Source organism: Notolabrus celidotus, chromosome 12, assembly GCF_009762535.1.
Source record: "Notolabrus celidotus isolate fNotCel1 chromosome 12, fNotCel1.pri, whole genome shotgun sequence".
Lineage (NCBI taxonomy): Eukaryota > Metazoa > Chordata > Actinopteri > Labriformes > Labridae > Notolabrus > Notolabrus celidotus.
The window spans coordinates 6,534,009-6,553,749 of NC_048283.1; the positions used below are offsets into that span (position 1 = coordinate 6,534,009).

Genomic DNA, 19,741 nt, shown 5'->3' on the forward strand with positions numbered 1-19,741 from the left:
CAAACCTTTATGCTCCAGCTCACAATGAAAAGCTCATCTTTAACAGGACAAATGCAATATCCCACGAGTATGCAAATCATATTACCAATCCATTTAAATGGGAGACTGCAGCTGTGTTATAACACTTAAGGGATTGGCTGTTTTAACTGCGTGTTTAAATACGGTTGCAGATTTTTGAAAGCTCTTTTTTGGCCTCTTTAAGATAGGAGAGCTGAAGAGAGACAGAAAGGTGTGGAGTGGGGAGAAGGAAGGGGGAGAGAAGCAGAAAAATGGTTGAAGCTGGGAGTCAAACCTGCAACCGCTGTGAAGAGGACTATGGCCTCTGAACACAGATGACACAACCGCTGAGACCGATGGCAGATTTTTAAAAGATGTGTTTTTGGTCGTTTAAGGGTGATTTTCTCTCAGTCGTTAGTTAGTTGTGTCAGTTTCATTTATATCGTCTACAAGGGAGCAAACGGCAGAAGAAAAAAAAAACACACCTGGTAGAATCTGAGTGGTAAGAAACACATATTTCGGTGATCAAAGAAATAAGCCAAATTTAGCCTTGAAAATACCTTTAAATACATCTGAATGCATCGTATAATCTTTGTTTCAAATATAAATATTAAAGATCATCACCTCTTCTTTTTTTTTCTGCTTGTTAATTGTCTCATTATGTATTTTTAGAGGAGCTACTGCTCCTCTAAAAACTGTATTTCCTGTATTTCTGATGCTGATTATTTTAAAATGTCACACATGTTAAATTAAACATCCAAATGCATCTGTTTCTGACCTCTTCTTATATTCTGATGGAAATAACTGTATCATCCTGTCCTGTTACAGAAGCAGATGAAGTCACACCTGGTTATCTTTTACGCACTCACAGATGAGCTCTAGTTATCATTCTGAATGTGCATTAGGTTAATTATCACCCTAACGTCGATGCATCCATAAATTCAGTTGGATTTCAAGAGTAGTAAGCTGGACTCCAGCTGATTTGACGGCGTGCTTCAGAATATTGAGCCATAAATGATGGAGAACATCGACGACTCAAAGGTTAGAGGTAATGCTGATATTGATTTCCACTTCGATAAGTAACTCACATCATATTCTGCTTCCATATATTTCATTTTTACTTTATTACTTGACCTTTGGCTTCTGTTGATTTATACCTGTGCTTAGTATGTAAATGAAATACAGTTATGTCAAAATAAAGAATAACTCAGCTCAAAATGATGACTTCAAACCCCTTTAATGATGGAAGTCAAGTATTACATCTCAGATAACTTGGAGACGGAGGAGTAAGACAGTCAAGCACCAGTGAAGCATTTAGGGCAGAGTTGAACGTTAGCCCTATTCAGCTGGAAGGTACCCTCATCAGGATTTACTGGGGGGGCATCAGGGCCTTGGTCTGGTCCATGATCTGCTGGAGGAACTTCTCCATCATGTCAGTCAGAGGCTTGACGTGGGCCTGGAGGTTGTCAGTCAGAGGCTTGACCTGAGCGTTGAAGTTGTCGGTCAGGGGCTTCATCTGCTCCTCGAAGTTGGCGATGTAGGGCTTGACCTGCTCCTGCAGCTTGGCGGCCTCGGCCTGGAACTTCTCAACCAGAGGCTGGATCTTGGCCTTGCTGTCGTCCACGTAAGTCCTGAGTAAGGGAGAGGAAGTGAGGTGGTTGTGTTAATCTCTGCTGCTGATTTAAATAAAGTAAAATAAACTCAAAGTGTCTGACTATTTCTCTGAATGACTCTGAAGTGACTGCGGCCACACCAGGTTGATCAGACTGAACAATCTGAGCTTTTGTGCATGTATGAAAGCAGATTATCTGTCATGATCGAAAGTTTCACCAGTTAGTGTCGGTAAAGTAGTTCACCTTTGGCCTCATATTTAACATGACATTTTCAGTTATAAATGATTTTTTCCTCCTGACTAATGAATCAAAGAGACACATTTGTTGTGTTTTCTCAGTTGTAGAATATAATAAATAAATGAGAGAATTTGTCCCGTTAAAATTCAGATAAATAAACTTCTCCTCTATTTCCAAACCCCCTGCCCCTCACTGTACACGTTTACACATAAACATACGTCCACATACACTAAATCACACCATCAGATGCATCCTAAACTAACAAATACCTTTATCTTTAGAATTAATCAAACATGGTCGAAAAATATTACAGACTTTCAGCTTCAGCGTGTGTCAAACTGGGGCGAGATTTGACTCGCTGTAGTTTCTTGTATTTGATTTATTAATTATTACTTGTGCTAGTGATGTTTTTTGTAGATTCTGTGTCAGCCTTACATTTCCCTGGCAGTCCTTTTTAAAAAATGGCTATTCTTTGCTAGAAGAGTAGCACTCTGAGGGCTGTTTTAAATAAGTCTTGTTGCACCCCCGCATGAGAACTCTTAGGGTCGCACCCACCAGTTTGGGAACCACTCCTATATGTATTTGTGCATAGCCACAAGCCCAGTAACATATTTTGAAAATTTGCATGCATTAAGTTGAGAATGAGTGAATTTTAGAAAGAAGAAAAATATGTATTGGTACAGAGTAAATACTGTGTGTAGGTACTTTTTTTCTTTTAAGATCTGAATATGTATTGTGTTCTGTTTGATCTAAATTTAACACAGGAACACAATTTCCTGAAAATCTGGGTTGTAATAAGAGTAGATCATAAATTAAAAATATAGATACATTTTCCAAGGAGTAATTAGCCCCTCTTAAACTTTCCTGTGCCGTCCAGTAATGACTATTTTGTTCTTACAGTTCATGGAGTGATAGGACAACAAAAGTGACTTTAAATTATGAGACCTCCAAATTTACAAACCAAACAATCCTAACAAACATTTGAACATGATCATTTTGTCCATAGAACATTTTTGAAAGAGGTAAAGAAACATAATGGAGAACAAGAAAACAGAGGTGGATGTTTCTGTGACTTACTGAGCGGTGTTGGTAACCTCCATAGCCTTCACCTTCTCCACCATGTCCTCGGTGGCAGCGGTCAGGCTGGCGGACATCTCATTGATGACCTCGCTGATCTTCTCAACGTCAGCCTGGACGTCACGCTTCACCAGAGACCCGGCGTCAGAGCCTGCAAACACACGGTCACCACTCTTTATCTGAAGCCTCCACATTTCATTCAAATCTGTTAGAAATCAAACCCTGCAGGCCCAAGACACGGCTGAAGTGTTTACAGTAACATCTTCAAGACTGAAGGGTGGAAATGCACATGTTCTAAGATGTGATGCAAGCATTTCTTCTCGGCCATTTAACAAACAATAAATATAAGACTAAAACACAGTGTTGATATCAAAATCAAGGCCTTTTTAAGCATTTCAGTCAAAGAGGAAAGGCCTTCTATGCACAGTTAAAGCAGATATTTAAAATAAACGTAGGTCTATGTGCTGTTTTTTACATATGTAATCTTTAAAGAACATTCCTTTTTAAATCAGTGAAAAGATGTCTTACCATGGGCAACAGCCAGTACAACGACAAGAGCGGCAATCAGGGAGAATTTCATGGCTGCAGATGAGCAAAACCAACCTGGAGAGAGTCAAGAAGTCAGGAAACACTCAAAAATGTGGAGAATACTCTGAATGTATGAGTTACAAGTAACAGTCATTGCAATTTCCAGTACACTAAGGTAATGCAGGCAGAGACTTACCTTAACTCCTGGGGTTCTTTGACCAAATGGTGCCTTCTGCCAGTGAGGGAGAGCCTTTTATACCCCACAGGATGAGTAAATCACAGCTAATCAGGGTGTAATCATTTCCAATGTGAAGACCTGGCCTGACATGATGAGTACAACCTTTTGTGTTGGCTGAACCTTGATGCTTGATGACTGTCACAAGAAAGACCCAAAGTCCAATGTTTGTGTGTGACAACGTTTGGCTGTTGTGACCTATTTGGTGTGAATTATCTCAAGAAGTGAACTGGAGTAAACTTGTGAGGTAATAACTTTGCTTTAAGAGTGTTTTAATTGAATGCTACTTTACACTTCTATTGTACTATAGGTCTTTAAGTGACACAGAGTGAAGGAGATTTACCTTCATTACAGTTACATGACAGTAAAAGATGTTGGTAACGTTGAAAATCCAAAGTTTTACACAGACATGATCATCTTATCAAATATTACATATAAAATCAAAATGTATCTTTAAGAATTAAGTTTTTTTTTTTTTTTTAACAGACAAGACAACACCACAACATGCAGACTGGAAAAATGGGGATGGTCTTATTTTTACAGAGAGTGTCTCACAAAGTCATAATGAACAGAAGAAAAACTCAGAGGCTCTCTCTTTCAAACAATTAAAACATCTTGGAACTCAAAAAATGAGAAAGGAGAGCTCCTTGAACATTTGTGGGGTTCTATGGATACGATGCGATACGATGCGACACGATGCGATACGATGCGATATGATACGATACGATGCGATACGATGCGATACGATGCGATACGATGCGATACGATGCGATACGATGCGATACAATTTGATACGAAACCATACAATACCATGATATAATTGATACAATGCAATATGATACCATACCAAACCATACCATACCATATCATAATATACCATATCAATCCATACAATGCAATATGATGCAGTATGATACGATACAATACGATATGATACGATACAATTTGATACAAAACCATTATAGACCATACGATACGATCGATACAATGCAATATGATGCAATATGATACCATACCGTACCATAATATACCATATTGATCAATACATTGCAATGTGATGAAGTATGATACGATACAATATGGTACGATACAACATGATACGATTCAATACAATACAATTTGATACCTTACCATTATAGACCATATGATACGATCAATACAATGCAATATGATGCAATATGATACCATACCATACCATACCGTATAATACCATTACTTTACGATACAATGCAATATGATATGATACAATACGACACAATTTGATACAACACAATACGATATGATACCATACCATACAATACCATACGATCGATACAATGCCATATGATACGATACGACGCGATACAATACGTTGGATAATATATGCTTAACTGCCTATTTTGGGAAATTTGTCTGGGACAAGCAGCTTGTGCTGTATATGCTCAAATGCCTTCACAATAGAAACCATGAATAAAAGCACTAAAAAAGCAGCATAACCTGCACAAGCAAACAAAGAAGCACACATCAAAGGGAACCATAAACAACATACTATCCACATCACTCATATTGCACAAGACCTGCTCAGAGCAGCATAAACAGGAGAAAGGATAAGAAGATAAGAACATCATGATGTTATTGCACAAGCCATACAGACTCAGGACACATTATTTAAGATTTGGATGAAGGTGAGCACAGAGGGGGTTTAAAGAGTTTATATTGGGGGACTGTGTGTTATCTGCCTGAAGGTAAGAGCTCACACTCAGAGTAAACTCTAACCCAAGCTAAGGTAATAGTCCAGTCATAGGAAAACAAAAAGAAATCACTATTTAAATACTATAAAACAATACAATTATAATTACAAAGCACTATTCATGTATTCAAAATACCCACAGTGACATCAACAAAGAGACAACTGATGGGACAGTTTCTCACTTGGGCTGACCTTTCACACATTCTGCTTAATCCTATCAGTACTTGGTTCATCCTGAATATGCAGTGACTAAAGACATCACCTGATTAACTTATCAAAGACAACACAGTCATACTAAAGTACCCATGTGTGTGAATGCACATGTTTCACCTGTAGACATGTAAACTGTGTATGTCCACTAAACTTAGAGTTAAAAACTAGTTAGTGTGTTTTCTGTGAGTCTGTTCTTTGTGTTTAACATATTGTATTATATTGTATGTGTTTTGTATTCTTACAGCTGTACACAAGGTTGTACATCGAGTGTCTGAACTATCACTATGGAAACCTTCTTATCCATTTGTTCTTGTAGCTCTGGATGTTTTTTCAGCACTCTTTGTTCAGGAACAACGAGGATAAAACATTTGTATGTCTCCAGCATACTTCAGAAAAAGTTCTGTCAAGCTTGTTCTTAATACTTTAGTGTTTGCAGGTGTGCTGAAGGAGCCAACTCAGAGTTTGTCTTTCAAAGCAGGTTTGAAGAGTAAAAAGCTTCAGATCGTACGGACAGTGTGCCTCACTCAACAGGAGCATTTGTGGTAAAATAACTGAATGATGGGTGTTGGTTTTAAACTGGATTAACACATGAACCAGCCAACTTTTTCCCAGTTTGATTGATATCAGATCATGGATGTCACTTTGGACTCTTGAGCTGCTCTGACCTTTCAGAGGTGATGTACAGTTTTGCATGTTCATATTCTCATTCAACCGCCTTAAACATGGTTAGTTATTATCTTTCTTTAGAATGCATTACAGAGACTTTAGGCCTTTAGGAGTGTGGTTTGGTGCTATAGGACAGACATGTCAAAACAGAGTACTCAAGTTACCTGACAGAGATTAAAAATAATGTAGAAATGTGTAAAATGTCTATCTTTTGTTATCTTATCTACACACATACATGTATCAGTTGAACTTATGTGAACCCACAACATGACACAACTCACATGCAGTTTCAGTGATACATACTCATACTCATAAACCAAACCTTTGTCTCTCTCACCCCCTGATGAACCTTCCTTTTATTAATCTATCCATCTTAACCCTAGAGCACTGCTCACTGGTCCTTTCTGGTAAGTTTAGAGATGAAGCATTTCTCACCACTGGATGGCAGCATTGCAACTCATTTACATGGCAGTCATTTACATACTTGATTAATCCCTGAGAGGACATTCCATTTTTTTGTACTCTGTTGAAACATGCCACAAACATCAGAGTGAGGAAACTGCACCTTGAGCAGTTCAGGGTTTTGGTGTTTTGCTCTAAGGAGCCACAGTGCCCATTACGTGAACTGGCTTCTCTCTAGTAACAGGACCAATTTCCAAACTTGGTCAGAGCCAGGACTTGACCTGGTGACCCCTCCATTCCATACCTAAGTCCTTACAGACTGAGTCACTGCTCTACTTGTGAAAACAGTCCTCAGCTGCCAAGAAAGTGTGTTTAAACCAGTTATTACTGAGTTCACTGCTTTAATCTTGTGACCAGGAGTGGAGGTCAGAAGTATTTATCTGTGACATAACCTGCCAATTATTTTTCCTGCGTTACTGCAGCAAGAGCCCCTGAGACTACAAGAAAATGATCTCTTCCATTACAGCTCTCTGGTAATCGCTGAAAGGAAGGACTGGAGAAACTCTGCAAATGGCAGCTGTTAAGATCTGTCCTTAAGATTCTGCAAGTCCTACACAATCTATACCATCAATATTTTACTGTGGACATGAGCCTGTATTATCTGGTGTTGTTGCTGCTGCTTTGTCTGTTTGACTCTATCCATCTCCCTTTTTGCATCTCCCTCTATCCCACCTCTGAGCCAAACACAATCACTGCAGATGACTGTTCAGCATGAGTCTGGTTCTGCTCAAGTTTTCTGCCTGCTAAAAATTAATTTTTGAGTGTTTGCTCATGGTGGATTTATGATAGGTCTTTGTAAAACATATTGAAAGACAAGCATGGTGTAGACCCATTTTTTTGTAAAAGTGTCTGTAGCAACATTAAATGTGAATCTACAAATAACAATTGATTGATTGAAGATAATGTTCAGGATGTTATGTGTGCTACATATTTTTACAAGCCAAATCCAGCCTTTACTTGTGTTCTTTTTGATAATGATGGAAACAAATCTGTCCGAACAGATGCACTGAACAGTATTTTCTTGTATCATAGTATTTTCTTTTTATCTTTTTATGTTCCAGGTACAGATAAAATATTTTCAATAGTACAGCAAAGTAGAGGAAATTGTATAGCCAGGTAGATATCAGTGTTAACAACAATAAAGGCAATGTGGGCACTCTTGATACATAAAGTCTCAGCTGAATCCTAGATAAAGCCGACATGTTAAGCTCACTGTAGGTTTTCAATCAGGCCCTAGTGTAGGATCAACAGTTGTTTGTTACCCCTCTTATGGGAGAAAGACTCATTATGGTGCTCAAGTGATCAGTGCTGTTTCTGTCGGGTCCTCCTGCATGCTACTGTCCTGCTTCTCACACTTTGATGCTGAAAATATTTGAAATAACCCTGGCTGCTTTTAAGCTCTTCTTCCAGGTTGAAATTCAAATTTCTGTCATTGCCTCATGTGACTTGACCAGCTCGGTCCAGGCTGTGTTTTCGTTTCAGTCCCATTCAGTCATTTGATCCCAACTCACCACCAGATGGGGATCAAGTGACAATCCAACAACCAGAACATGAAACCTCTGTGTAATAGATGAGAGCCCTCTGCTGGTCATGTGAATTATTTTAACAAACATTGCTCCTGTTAGATTAGCAAAGCTAACACACAAAACTCAGCTAGTGTTTTTCTGGATAAGAAAAATCCAGAAAATGTCTTATTTCAAGACATCACATGACAAAAATAGGCCTGAATTGCTTGAAAATAGTGATACAAAAAACTGCAGATGGACAATAAAATATGTGTGCTCAAGTCCCTTCTCTCCACTGCACCTTTGTCTCATGTGTTTTACATATTAGTCAGACATTCAGTACTTAATGCTTTTACACTGAGGTTTCAAATAATGAAGTACAAATACTTCATTACCTTACTTAAGTAGAAATTTTCGGTATCTATACTTTACTGAAGTAATTAATTTTCAGCCAACTTTTTACTTCTACTCCTTACATTATCACAAAATGATCTGTACTTTCTACTCGTTACATTTTAAAATAGCCTCGTTACTCCTATTTCATTTTGGCTTGTTTTCATTCCAGCTTGTCATCGTTAAAAAAAAACACATTTATGTACATTGACCTTCCAATAAAGGCTATTGATAACATGCCTGTGAAGTTTGACTTTTTGCACCATTACAACATTTATAGGCAACTAGTCATCATATCTTCTGCTCCATGAAACACGTTAATGCTCAGTAGTACAGGGATTTTGGGCCCCATGAAAAATATCACATTGGGCCCCATCATCAAAGGCCACAAGAACCCTGTGCAACTGCTGTAACCATATCTCCAGGATCCAATAGACCCAGACGTGAAATTAAAACGGACAAAATCACTCAATGCTTCAACCTGCCCTGCATCCAAAACAGACTATAGGCTGTAGCTTATGTAGTTTAGCTATAGCTTTTTATAGGCTTTTGTAATAGTTCAGATAGAGAGAGAAAGCAAGATAGAGAGATTCCCACAGACCCCCTTCAATAATGCTAATTGACATATGTTGCTCACCTTCTTGTTCATTGGGTTGGGGAGCAGCATATCAGCTGCTGAGTCTGGTAGGGAGGGCGGGGAAACCCATTTAGTATAATTAGCTGAAACTTAGTTCATCTCATTATGGACATCAAACTAGCAAACAGGTTGATTTTAACCACTCAAAGACTATACCAACCTTTCCTGGAGAAAAACTGGGTCATATACTGTTGCCCTTTCTTCTCTCTCTCCTCTCTCTCCTTTCTTTCCCTCCTTTTCTGGGACCCAGACTTTATCTTTCCAGACATTTTAGTTGCCTTAAGCACACTCTGTGCTCTGTGCGCACTGTGCACCTTCTGTCTGACTGCGCGGCACAGATGATTAGCGCTAGTGATGTGTCATGATCAAAAGCTGCGGCTCTGAGAGCCGATGCTTTATAGTGAATCAGAAGAGCCGGCTCGCATCGAGAGAGAGAGCCGGCTCCCAGTTTTTACCTTTCCCTGCTTAGCTCTCTCAGTGCTCAGCCCCAGCTCTGCTCACAGCAGAACTTTGTTTTGATTGGTCAGCATGGCGGCCATGTGGCCAATCACATGTGAGGATATAGGATACAGGTGATGGAGGGGAGGCTGTATCTTATCGTGGCTTCATCTATTCCTTCTGAGAGGGTTAGGGTTCTTCTCAGAGACAGGGCAAATACTCACTGAGAGGAGAAATCGGATCAGCCCATCCAAGCTGAGGAATCTGATTTTTCTCAATGCCAACCTGCACTGAGGACATTAATAATGTTTGCTTGAGTTGGTTCTGTTTGCTTGAATTTGGTTCTGGTTCTGTTTGCTTGAGTTTGTTCGCGTTCTGTTTGCTTGAGTTTGGTTCTGGTCCTGTTTGCTTGAGTTTGGTTCTGGTACTGTTTGCTTAAGTTTAGATCTGGTTCGGTTCGGTTCTGGTTCGGTTTGCTTGAGTCTGGTTCGGTTCTGGTTCGGTTCTGGTTCGGTTCTGGTTCGGTTCTGGTTCGGTTCTGGTTCGGTTTGCTTGAGTCTGGTTCGGTTCTGGTTCTGTTTGCTTGAGTTGGTTCTGGTTCTGTTTGCTTAAGTTTAGTTCTGGTTCGGTTCTGGTTCGGTTCTGGTTCGGTTCTGGTTCTGGTTCGGTTTGCTTGGTTCTGGTTCGGTTCGGTTCTGGTTCGGTTCTGGTTCGGTTCTGGTTCGGTTCTGGTTCGGTTTGCTTGAGTCTGGTTCTTTTCTAGTTTGGTTCTGGTTCGGTTTGCGTGAGTTTGGTTCTGGTTCGGTTTTGGTTCTGTTTGCTTGCGTTTGGCCCTAATCCTAACCCTAACCCTAATCCTAACCCTAATCCTAACCCTAATCCTAACCCCAACCCTAATCACAACCCTAATCACAACCCTAATCAAAACCCTAACCCTAACCCTAATCATAACCCGAACCCTAATCATAACCCTAACCCTAATCATAACCCTAACCCTAATCATAACCCGAACCCTAATCATAACCCTAACCCTAATCATAACCCTAACCCTAACCCTAATCACAACCCTAATCACAACCCTAATCATAACCCTAATCAAAACCCTAACCCTAACCCTAATCATAACCCGAACCCTAATCATAACCCTAACCCTAATCATAACCCTAACCCTAATCACAACCCTAATCCTAACCCTAACCCTAATCGTAACCCTAACCCTAATCCTAACCCTAACCCTAACCCTAATCATAACCCTAACCCTAACCCTAACCCTAATCATAACCCTAACCCTAACCCTAATCATAACCCTAACCCTAACCCTAACCCTAATCATAACCCTAACCCTAACCCTAATCATAACCCTAACCCTAATCATAACCCTAACCCTAATCATAACCCTAACCCTAACCCTAATCATAACCCTAACCCTAACCCTAATCCTAACCCTAACCCTAATCATAACCCTAACCCTAACCCTAATCATAACCCTAACCCTAATCACAACCCTAACCCTAAACATAACCCTAACCCTAATCATAACCCTAATCCTAACCCTAATATTAACCCTAACCCTAATCCTAACCATAACTCTAATCACAACCCTAACCCTAATCCTAACCCTAATCACAACCCTAACCCTAACCCTACCCTAACCCTACCCTAACCCTAATCACAACCCTAACCCTAACCCTACCCTAACCATAATCCTAACCCTTACCCTAACCCTACCCTTACCCTAACCCTAACCCTAATCCTAAACCTATCCCTAATCCTAACCCTAACCCTAACCCTAATATTAACCCAAACCCTAACCATAACCCTAATCCTAACCGTAACCCTAATCCTAATCACAACCCTAACCCTAATCCTAACCCTAATCACAACCCTAACCCTAATCCTAACCCTAATATTAACCCTAATCCTAATCCTAACCCTAACCCTCATCACAACCCTAACCCTAACCCTAACCCTAATCATAATCCTAACCCTTACCCTAACCCTAACCCTACCCTTACCCTAATCCTAACCCTAATCATAACCCTAACCCTAATCCTAACCCTAACCCTTATATTAACCCTAACCCTAATCATAACCCTAACCCTAATCATAACCCTAACCCTAACCCTAATCATAATCCTAACCCTACCCCCACCCTAATCCTAACCATAACCCTACCCTTACCCTAACCCTAATCCTAATCCTAACCCTAATATTAACCCTAACCCTAATCCTAACCATAACTCTAATCACAACCCTAACCCTAATCCTAACCCTAATCACAACCCTAACCCTAACCCTACCCTAACCCTAATCACAACCCTAACCCTAACCCTACCCTAACCCTAATCATAATCCTAACCCTTACCCTAACCCTACCCTAACCCTAACCCTAATCCTAAACCTATCCCTAATCCTAACCCTAACCCTAATATTAACCCAAACCCTAACCATAACCCTAATCGTAATCCTAACCCTAATCCTAATCCTAACCCTAATCACAACCCTAACCCTAATCCTAACCCTAATATTAACCCTAACCCTAATCCTAACCATAACCCTAATCACAACCCTATCCCTAATCCTAACCCTAATCACAACCCTAACCCTAACCCTAATCACAACCCTAACCCTAATCAGAATCCTAACCCTAACCCAACCCTAATCACAACCCTAATCCTAACCCTAACCCTACCCTTACCCCAACCCTAATCCCAACCCTAACACTAACCCTAATCAGAATCCTAACCCTAACCCAACCCTAATCACAACCCCAATCCTAACCCTAACACTAACCCTAATCAGAATCCTAACCCTAACCCAACCCTAACCCCAACCCTAATCCCAACCCTAACCCTAACCATAACCCTAATCAGAATCCTAACCCTGACCCTAACGGTAACCCTAACGGTAACCCTAACGGTAACCCTAATCCTAACCCTAACACTAACCCTAACACTAACCCTAATCATAATCCTAACCCTAGCCGAGTCAAAAGAACCGAGTCTCTGAAAAGAGCCGAACTTCCCATCACTAATTAGCGCGACTCAGGCTGGGCTGTACCATTTCATGCCACTACAAGGAAGGGTTAATATGAATTTGCCCCATTTTATGAAGACAACGGGACCGTTTTTTTAAATTACCTTATTCTGAATAAAATATTAACTATGATTTTTCTATTATTATTATTTTTTATATTACTATTTTCGGGCCCCCTGTCAGTCATTGGCCCTTAGAATCATCCTAACTTTTCCCCCCTATATGGCGCCACTGAGTACACATATATGGTACTTTAATTTTTTTGCATTGCACGAAAATGCCTTCATTTTCAATGGGAATGAATGTGGCTGAAACAGGTGCAACCCAATTATTTCAACATTAACATATTCATATAACATTATACTGTAGCCATTATGGCCTTTAGACACATGTTTTTTTTGGGAGGTGGGGTAGTGCACTATAGGCTCATGTGGTGCAGCCTAAGCGTTTGTCCTTAATGGCATTTTTCTCCCCTTAAATTACTTTTACTTTTAAACTTTAAGTAGTTTTGAAACCAGTACTTTTACACTTTTACTTGAGTAAAAAGCTTGAGCAGTTTTTTTTAAACCCTTGTATCTATACTTCTACTTGAGTAATGAATGTGAAAACTTTTGACACCTCTGCTTTTGCAAAGAGAGCTCATTCAAACCAGAGTCAAATCCCGTGTAAGTGCACCTGGCCAATGAAGAGGATTCTGGTTCTTACCTTCACTCATGATCCTGTTAACATCCGCTGACTTGTTTGCTCTTTCTGCGCACGCACTTCACGTTACAGACGCAAACACACCAAACACACACAGGCACCATGGCGGACGTGTTGGACCTTCATGAAGCGGGAGGAGAGGACTTTCCTATGGATGAGGATGGTGATGGTAACAACACAATGAATTTAGTTTGGTTAGAAAAAGTTCTGCCAGACAAGTGGTGTGTAAATATTAGAGTCTAGTGTTTTAGTAAAAGTGCCTTGGCTGAAAGTGCGCGTACTGCATGGCTGTAGGCCCAAAACATGCTAACTAGCTAACATTAAGCTAATAACACGTTGGTGGTTAATTCAAACGAGCTTTGTAAGACAACTACTGACTTGTTCTTGACAACTCTGAGCTTAACGTTCAGCTCTGTGAGGATTTAGGTTAGGTTAAGTGTTTTATTTGCTTGAATGGCGCGTTTTTCATCAATGGAGTCACGCTTAGCATGCTAGTGCTACTGCTAGCATGCCACACTTATCCTCTCGTTGTACACGAAACTGAGAAAGCTTAACAGAAGAGTTTTAAACCTATGCATTTAATCCATGCAATTCAGCTTTGATGTTGTCTAGCAATAGCAACTTTATTCATAAAGTTCATTTCATTACTGGTAAATTGGATGTGCTTTAAATTGAGGGTAAATACAATGCAACAATTCTCAAGCAGAATTCCATATTTCTATTTTTTGTATTATTTAACTTCTATTTTATAATGTAAAACTACCTCTGCAACTCACCACTGCACTTTATCATATTATTTTAGCCTGTACATATTAGTCAAGCTATTTGTTGTTTCTTTGTATTTATAGCTAAGGTTATTGTTATTATATTTTCATTTTATTTTTTATTGTAGTTCTTATTCTTATTCCTATTCTTATGCCTTGTACAAAGAGAGCACAGTTTACCAAAGTCAAATTCCTTGTGTGTTCAAGCATACTTGGCGAATAAAGCTGATTCTGATTCTGATTCTGATTCTGATTAAAATACAAGAACAGGTCGATTGAAAAAGTAGAGACAGGTGTGATGGACCTCATGTTAGTTTGTTCTGGTACTACAGGGACTACAGACCCCCTCACTAAACTAATATATGATTCAAAGTACAGAACTTTAAAGACCTCCACTTGATCTGAGAAGCTGGATTGGGTTGTAGGATGTGCAAGCAGCTCAGAAATATACTAATCATCTGAACCACTGAGAGCTTCACAGACTAATAATAGGATTTCAAAAGGGTTTAGGCATTGAAGAGGGAGCAGATCAAGTGTTTAGGGGCTGGAGTGTTATGTTCAAACTTTTGTGTGCCAGTGTTGTGGTGGCATTTATCAGTTCTGGACACAAGACTCTGACGGCTTACGTTGAAATAGTTTATGTAGAACTTGATCAAGGAGAAATAACATAATAGTACACAGGCAGGAGAGTGTTACAATGTCATTCACACAAGCAAAGATCTGGACAAGAGGAAACAAGATCAGTACGAGTAACAAAGTGCTTCAAGTCCATTTGGATGCAGGTACTGCCAAGCAGTGTGGAAGCTATGCACAAAAGTAAATAAGGTTTTTTGTGCAGTGCAATGCCAAATCAGTTCTGCCAGACAATCCCTCAGGCGGGCTATTTTATCCCCAAAGACGACACTAAAGTTAGATACCCATATTTGGACGATAGGAAACAAAACAATTGGGAAGAAGAGCGGTGCTCTAGTCTGGAGACACTACGTCAGTCTAAACATACAAATAAAGACGGCAGCAGGGAGAAAGACCTTGATTACTGCGCAGACCCTGTCCCGCCTATCAACCAGTAGCCTCAGCTGACGTTGGAAGGAAGTTACTCTGCACCTGACACGGGAAAGATACAAGTGTTAAACATTCCTACATACATATATATAAGACTATGAAAATTCCACAACGTGTGTTCGGACTTTGGCTTCAGCATTACAAATAAAGATTCTAACTCCTCTTGTTTTCCCTCCACAGAGAGCATCCACAAGTTAAAAGAGAAGGCAAAGAAAAGGAAGGGACGAGGCTTCGGCTCAGGTCAGTTTCCACTCTGTTGTGATCTTGCTTCACGTACTCTCTTGAAATAAAGTTTGTTAGGTGAGTAACACAGATCTTTATATTTTATGTGTGGCTTTTTTCAGAGGAAGGAGCCAGGTCCAGAATCAAAGAGGACTACGATACTGTTGAACAGGACGGAGACGAGCCAGGCCCTCAGAGATGTAAGTGCTGATGGTCAAGCTGGCTTAATTTTGCAACCATATACCTCAACAATGCTTTTAAACTTATTCAGTTGTCAAGAATAGATATATGATTTACATCAAATCAGAATCAGAAATACTTAATTTATCCCGAGGAGGGAAATTCAGTCATTACAGAGCTCTTATAGACATAAACAGTACATAGGAAAGCAAAATATTAATAGAAAATGGAAGAATATAAAATATAGATGAAATAAAGATCAAATAAAATAGAATGAAATAAAAAAACAAGCTCAGAATAGTTTGAATTGGCTATGTAAACTTTAAAAAACTTTACTCTTTACTTGCAACTCTGCGTCCTGTTGAAAGACCTGGCCTATGTTGCTGCCCAACTCTTATGTTTACAAAAAGTGTCACTACCATTATACGTATACATAAAGTGGGTATGCATGAACTGCTTGTTTTCCTGTCAATACTTTGTCATGGGATATTTGAATCCAATCCTTTAAAAAAAAAGAGAGACTCAAACCTGGGTTCAGGAAGTTTGATGGCAATACAAGTCGTATTTGCACGTCTTACAAGAAATGGGAGCTTAAGTAATCATAACTCTACTTGGCTAAAATGTGTAAAAGGTGTTGCTCGGTTTATGATCTGACCCCCTAATGTGTTTCTTGTCCTTGTCCTGTTGCAGCTGTGGAGGGATGGATCCTGTTTGTGACCGGTGTGCATGAAGAGGCCACCGAGGAGGACATCCATGACAAGTTTTCAGAGTTTGGAGAAATCAAGAACCTTCATCTCAACCTTGACCGCAGAACAGGTTACCTTAAGGTGAGACTAATAATCATGAACCATATTTGTGTCCTTCATTTAATGGAAGAGATGAACATAGTTAGATAATGCACACAGTTTCTCATTGGCACGGAAATCTTGGCAAAGGGACATAAAGGGGGGGAATCTCAGTATTTACAAAAGGTTCTAAGAATCAACTCAATTGTTTTTTCCCTTCCATGTGACTTCAGGGCTCTGTAATCTTCTCTGTCTTTAAGGTTAATTCACATGTACTAAATTATCAGGCGGTGAAAGAAAACCTCATTTTTTAAATCAATCAAATAGATGTCTCACCAGGAAACATGTGCATGCATGTTTTGCAGATTAAAACTCCCGTCAGGAATCCTTTAGATGTGATATTACTTTTTTTTAAAAGGTCCGTTGTACAGCTCAGCCAAATATGTAATCATTACCACTGCAAGTGAAACCATGTACGGTGCAGTAATAACACTGATGCTGTGTAATACTTAGATTTCGTGCATCATGTACTGTATACACAACATTTTCTGTTATAAATGTATATTATATTTCTCACTCTTTAGTTTCCTCAGTGTGGCCCAGTTTATACATTTTATAGTTTATTCTGGCTTGATCATGTTCTTAGTTACTGGCAGATTTTTGCACACACATCCTTTCTGCAAGAGAGGACTGATTCAATCAGTTTGCCTTTGGTGGAAAATGATTGTGTTTAGCCTTTCCATTAAAGTTTAAAATGAGAGGGAAAAGTGAAAGATCAGTCCTGTTTATTTTTTCAACAAGGACAAAATGGTAAAATCAGCAACTGGGTTCTAAATGCCTTGAAACTTATTTTAAGATTAATGGGGAAACCAAGAAGACCCTCTGCAAGTTCAAATCCAGAACAAAATGCCATCCAATTGTCTTTTTTTTTTTTTTTACACTGTGGATTATTCAAAGGTAGTTAGGATCTTATGTGAACAAAGTTGACTCAACCAGAAAACTAAATCTGTCTCAGTTCTGCTGAAACACACCGTATACTTCTTAAATGATCATACTGAGCTTCAAATATAGAGATTGTAATAATAGCCTGTTTCAATTTTGGGAATTTTAAAAGATATGAAACAGCCTGATAAAGTTTTTTCCAAGTAATTTACTCTGCGTAAATCAGGTCTCTAAATAAAGTAACCCCATTGGATCTTTATATTTTATGTACTTGTGACCTGTCTTTTATTTTGATAGTCTAGCTTTGACTCCACATTAGTCTTTTTCTGTAAAGACAGCATCTTTGACATCTCTGTTCTGGGAGGTAGACTCTTCTTTGGTGTTTGATCCATTGTAATCATGTTAATGGGTTTGTTTATTACCTTTAATAAAGAGTCTAAGGATTAAGTGTAGGTTGTATCAATCGTAAGACTCCTTGTTGAGGAACATTGTGATATTTCACAGTTTGAGTAGAGCTGACTTGATTACTTTGTAGTAGCTGTTTATAAATAAATCACAAGAATCAGAGGTTCCCCTTCATAATATTAAGGAATTGTCACCTACTACCCAGAGTTAGCAGATAGTCTTCCTTAGAACCACACAAATAGATGTTACATAAGAATATAATTATGTAATAAATGAAATCAACAGAAAGGGAACCAAATAATAAGCAAACAGTAACAGACAACTAAGTAGTGAACCAACAACACACACACGCTAGAGATGAAAGAATAAAAACGTGCCCACTCAAAATCAAAATGGTCAGTGAAACATTTAAACCAGCTCAATTATAGTTACTATAAAATATGTAATGCATCGACTGAGAGTTTAAGTTTAATTGTATTCTTAAACAGGAAAAGATGCCGACATTCCAAGAAATGAACGGTTTATTTAGCAGTGTTAAATAAGGTTCAGAAATGTCTCATTGTCTCTTTGTTTTTATTGCCACCAAAATAAATAAAACGGTATACTTAATTCTTCCTCTTTGCCACAAGGGGGCAGCATGGTTTTAAATTTGAAGTAAGAACAAAGTGTCTTCTGCCAGAAATGCTTTCCACTTCACACAGCCTCTGAGAGAGAATATGTATTTTCCTGACATGTTGTGTGAAGAATAACTTTTGATCAATCATCAAACAAACAGCGTTGTTCATCCAAATCCTGAAATGTTTCCAACGATCCACAGGGTTACGCACTGGTCGAGTATGAGACGTACAAGGAAGCCCAGGCAGCGATGGAGGGTCTTAACGGTCAGGACCTGATGGGCCAACCTATCAGCGTCGACTGGGGATTCGTCAGAGGGCCCCCCAAGAACAAGAGGAGGTGAGAGTGCTGCGTGTGGAAGTAATTCGCCAGTAAAGGAAGTGTTGTCAAAGTTTGCACGGTGCACTTTGGTTATCACTTTGTTTGGGAACTGTGTGGCAAGATATTCGTGGCAGACTTTCATCCTTGTTTTGAAGTTATGTTCTTAGGGGCGCTGGTGGCCTAGCGGTCTAAGCGCCCCCACGTTTCTAGGCTACAGTCCTTGTCACAAAGGTTGCCGGTTCGACCATTTGCTGCATGTCTTCCCCTCACTCTCTACTCCCCACGTTTCCTGTCTCTTCAGCTGTCCTGTCAATAAAGGCGAAAAGCCCCCCAAAATTAGTTTTTATTGTAGAACATTTCACTGAATAAATAACTGATATTTAATATCTTGTTAAATGTTAAATGCCTTTTTTTTCCCCCCACAGGACTGGCGGACGGAGACGCAGCAGAAGTCCAGACAGGAGGCGGCGTTGAGTTTTTTGCAGCTGTAATTAAATAGAGGAGTTGTCCGTCACTTTGACGGGCAATAATTCTTTCTCCATTAGAAACTCATTTCTGTTTTTTCGTACAACATTTTGGCTTCAAGTTGAGCCATTCCCTCAATTCCTACGGTGAAGAATTGCTCATAAGAGAATAAACAACTAACATTTTCAGTCCTTTGCATAACAGGATGATGATAATACAGCTGTGTCAGTTTAAGTGTTTACTCTGAACAGTAACCTGTAGTGTTGCATTTAGATAATTTTCCTGATTCCTTATTTGTTTCTGCAGTTTTTTCAATGTACTGTGCATTTTATTGTGCTGGAGTGTTTTGTTTTATATCACTTGGGGAAATATTAAACTTTTTAAAAGTCCTATAGTGACCTGGTGTTGTCTTTTTATATAGCTCTGCTCATGACGTAGGGTTTACATCATCCTAGAGATGACCTCACCCAGGCTATTCTGTCCACTCTAAAGCACCTGTCACTCTGGATGCA

The 19,741-nt window shown here is 39.3% G+C and overlaps 2 protein-coding genes across 3 annotated transcripts; one reads left to right on the forward strand and one right to left on the reverse strand.

The window, feature by feature from the left end:
- Positions 1–1,217: 1,217 nt before the first annotated feature.
- LOC117822998 (type-4 ice-structuring protein LS-12-like) lies at positions 1,218–13,585 on the reverse strand. 2 transcript variants are annotated; one of them, XM_034698009.1, is made up of 5 exons: positions 13,472–13,585; positions 3,649–3,825; positions 3,453–3,527; positions 2,925–3,075; positions 1,218–1,628 (listed from the first exon to the last, which is right to left on the reverse strand). In XM_034698009.1, the coding sequence occupies exons 3-5, from the start codon at positions 3,502–3,504 to the stop codon at positions 1,367–1,369; spliced, it is 465 nt and encodes a 154-aa protein (XP_034553900.1). In that variant the 5' UTR covers positions 3,505–3,527; positions 3,649–3,825; positions 13,472–13,585; the 3' UTR covers positions 1,218–1,366. The 2 variants fall into 2 exon arrangements, with proteins under 2 accessions (XP_034553900.1, XP_034553901.1); XM_034698010.1 differs by lacking the exon at positions 13,472–13,585 and adding an exon at positions 9,293–9,307.
- Positions 13,462–19,619, forward strand: rbm8a (RNA binding motif protein 8A). The gene is given in 7 exon segments (XM_034698008.1): positions 13,462–13,637; positions 15,475–15,534; positions 15,639–15,716; positions 16,387–16,523; positions 18,646–18,763; positions 18,766–18,782; positions 19,190–19,619. Coding segments are annotated over 7 exon segments (543 nt in total). The 5' UTR covers positions 13,462–13,570; the 3' UTR covers positions 19,256–19,619.
- Positions 19,620–19,741: the final 122 nt, after the last annotated feature.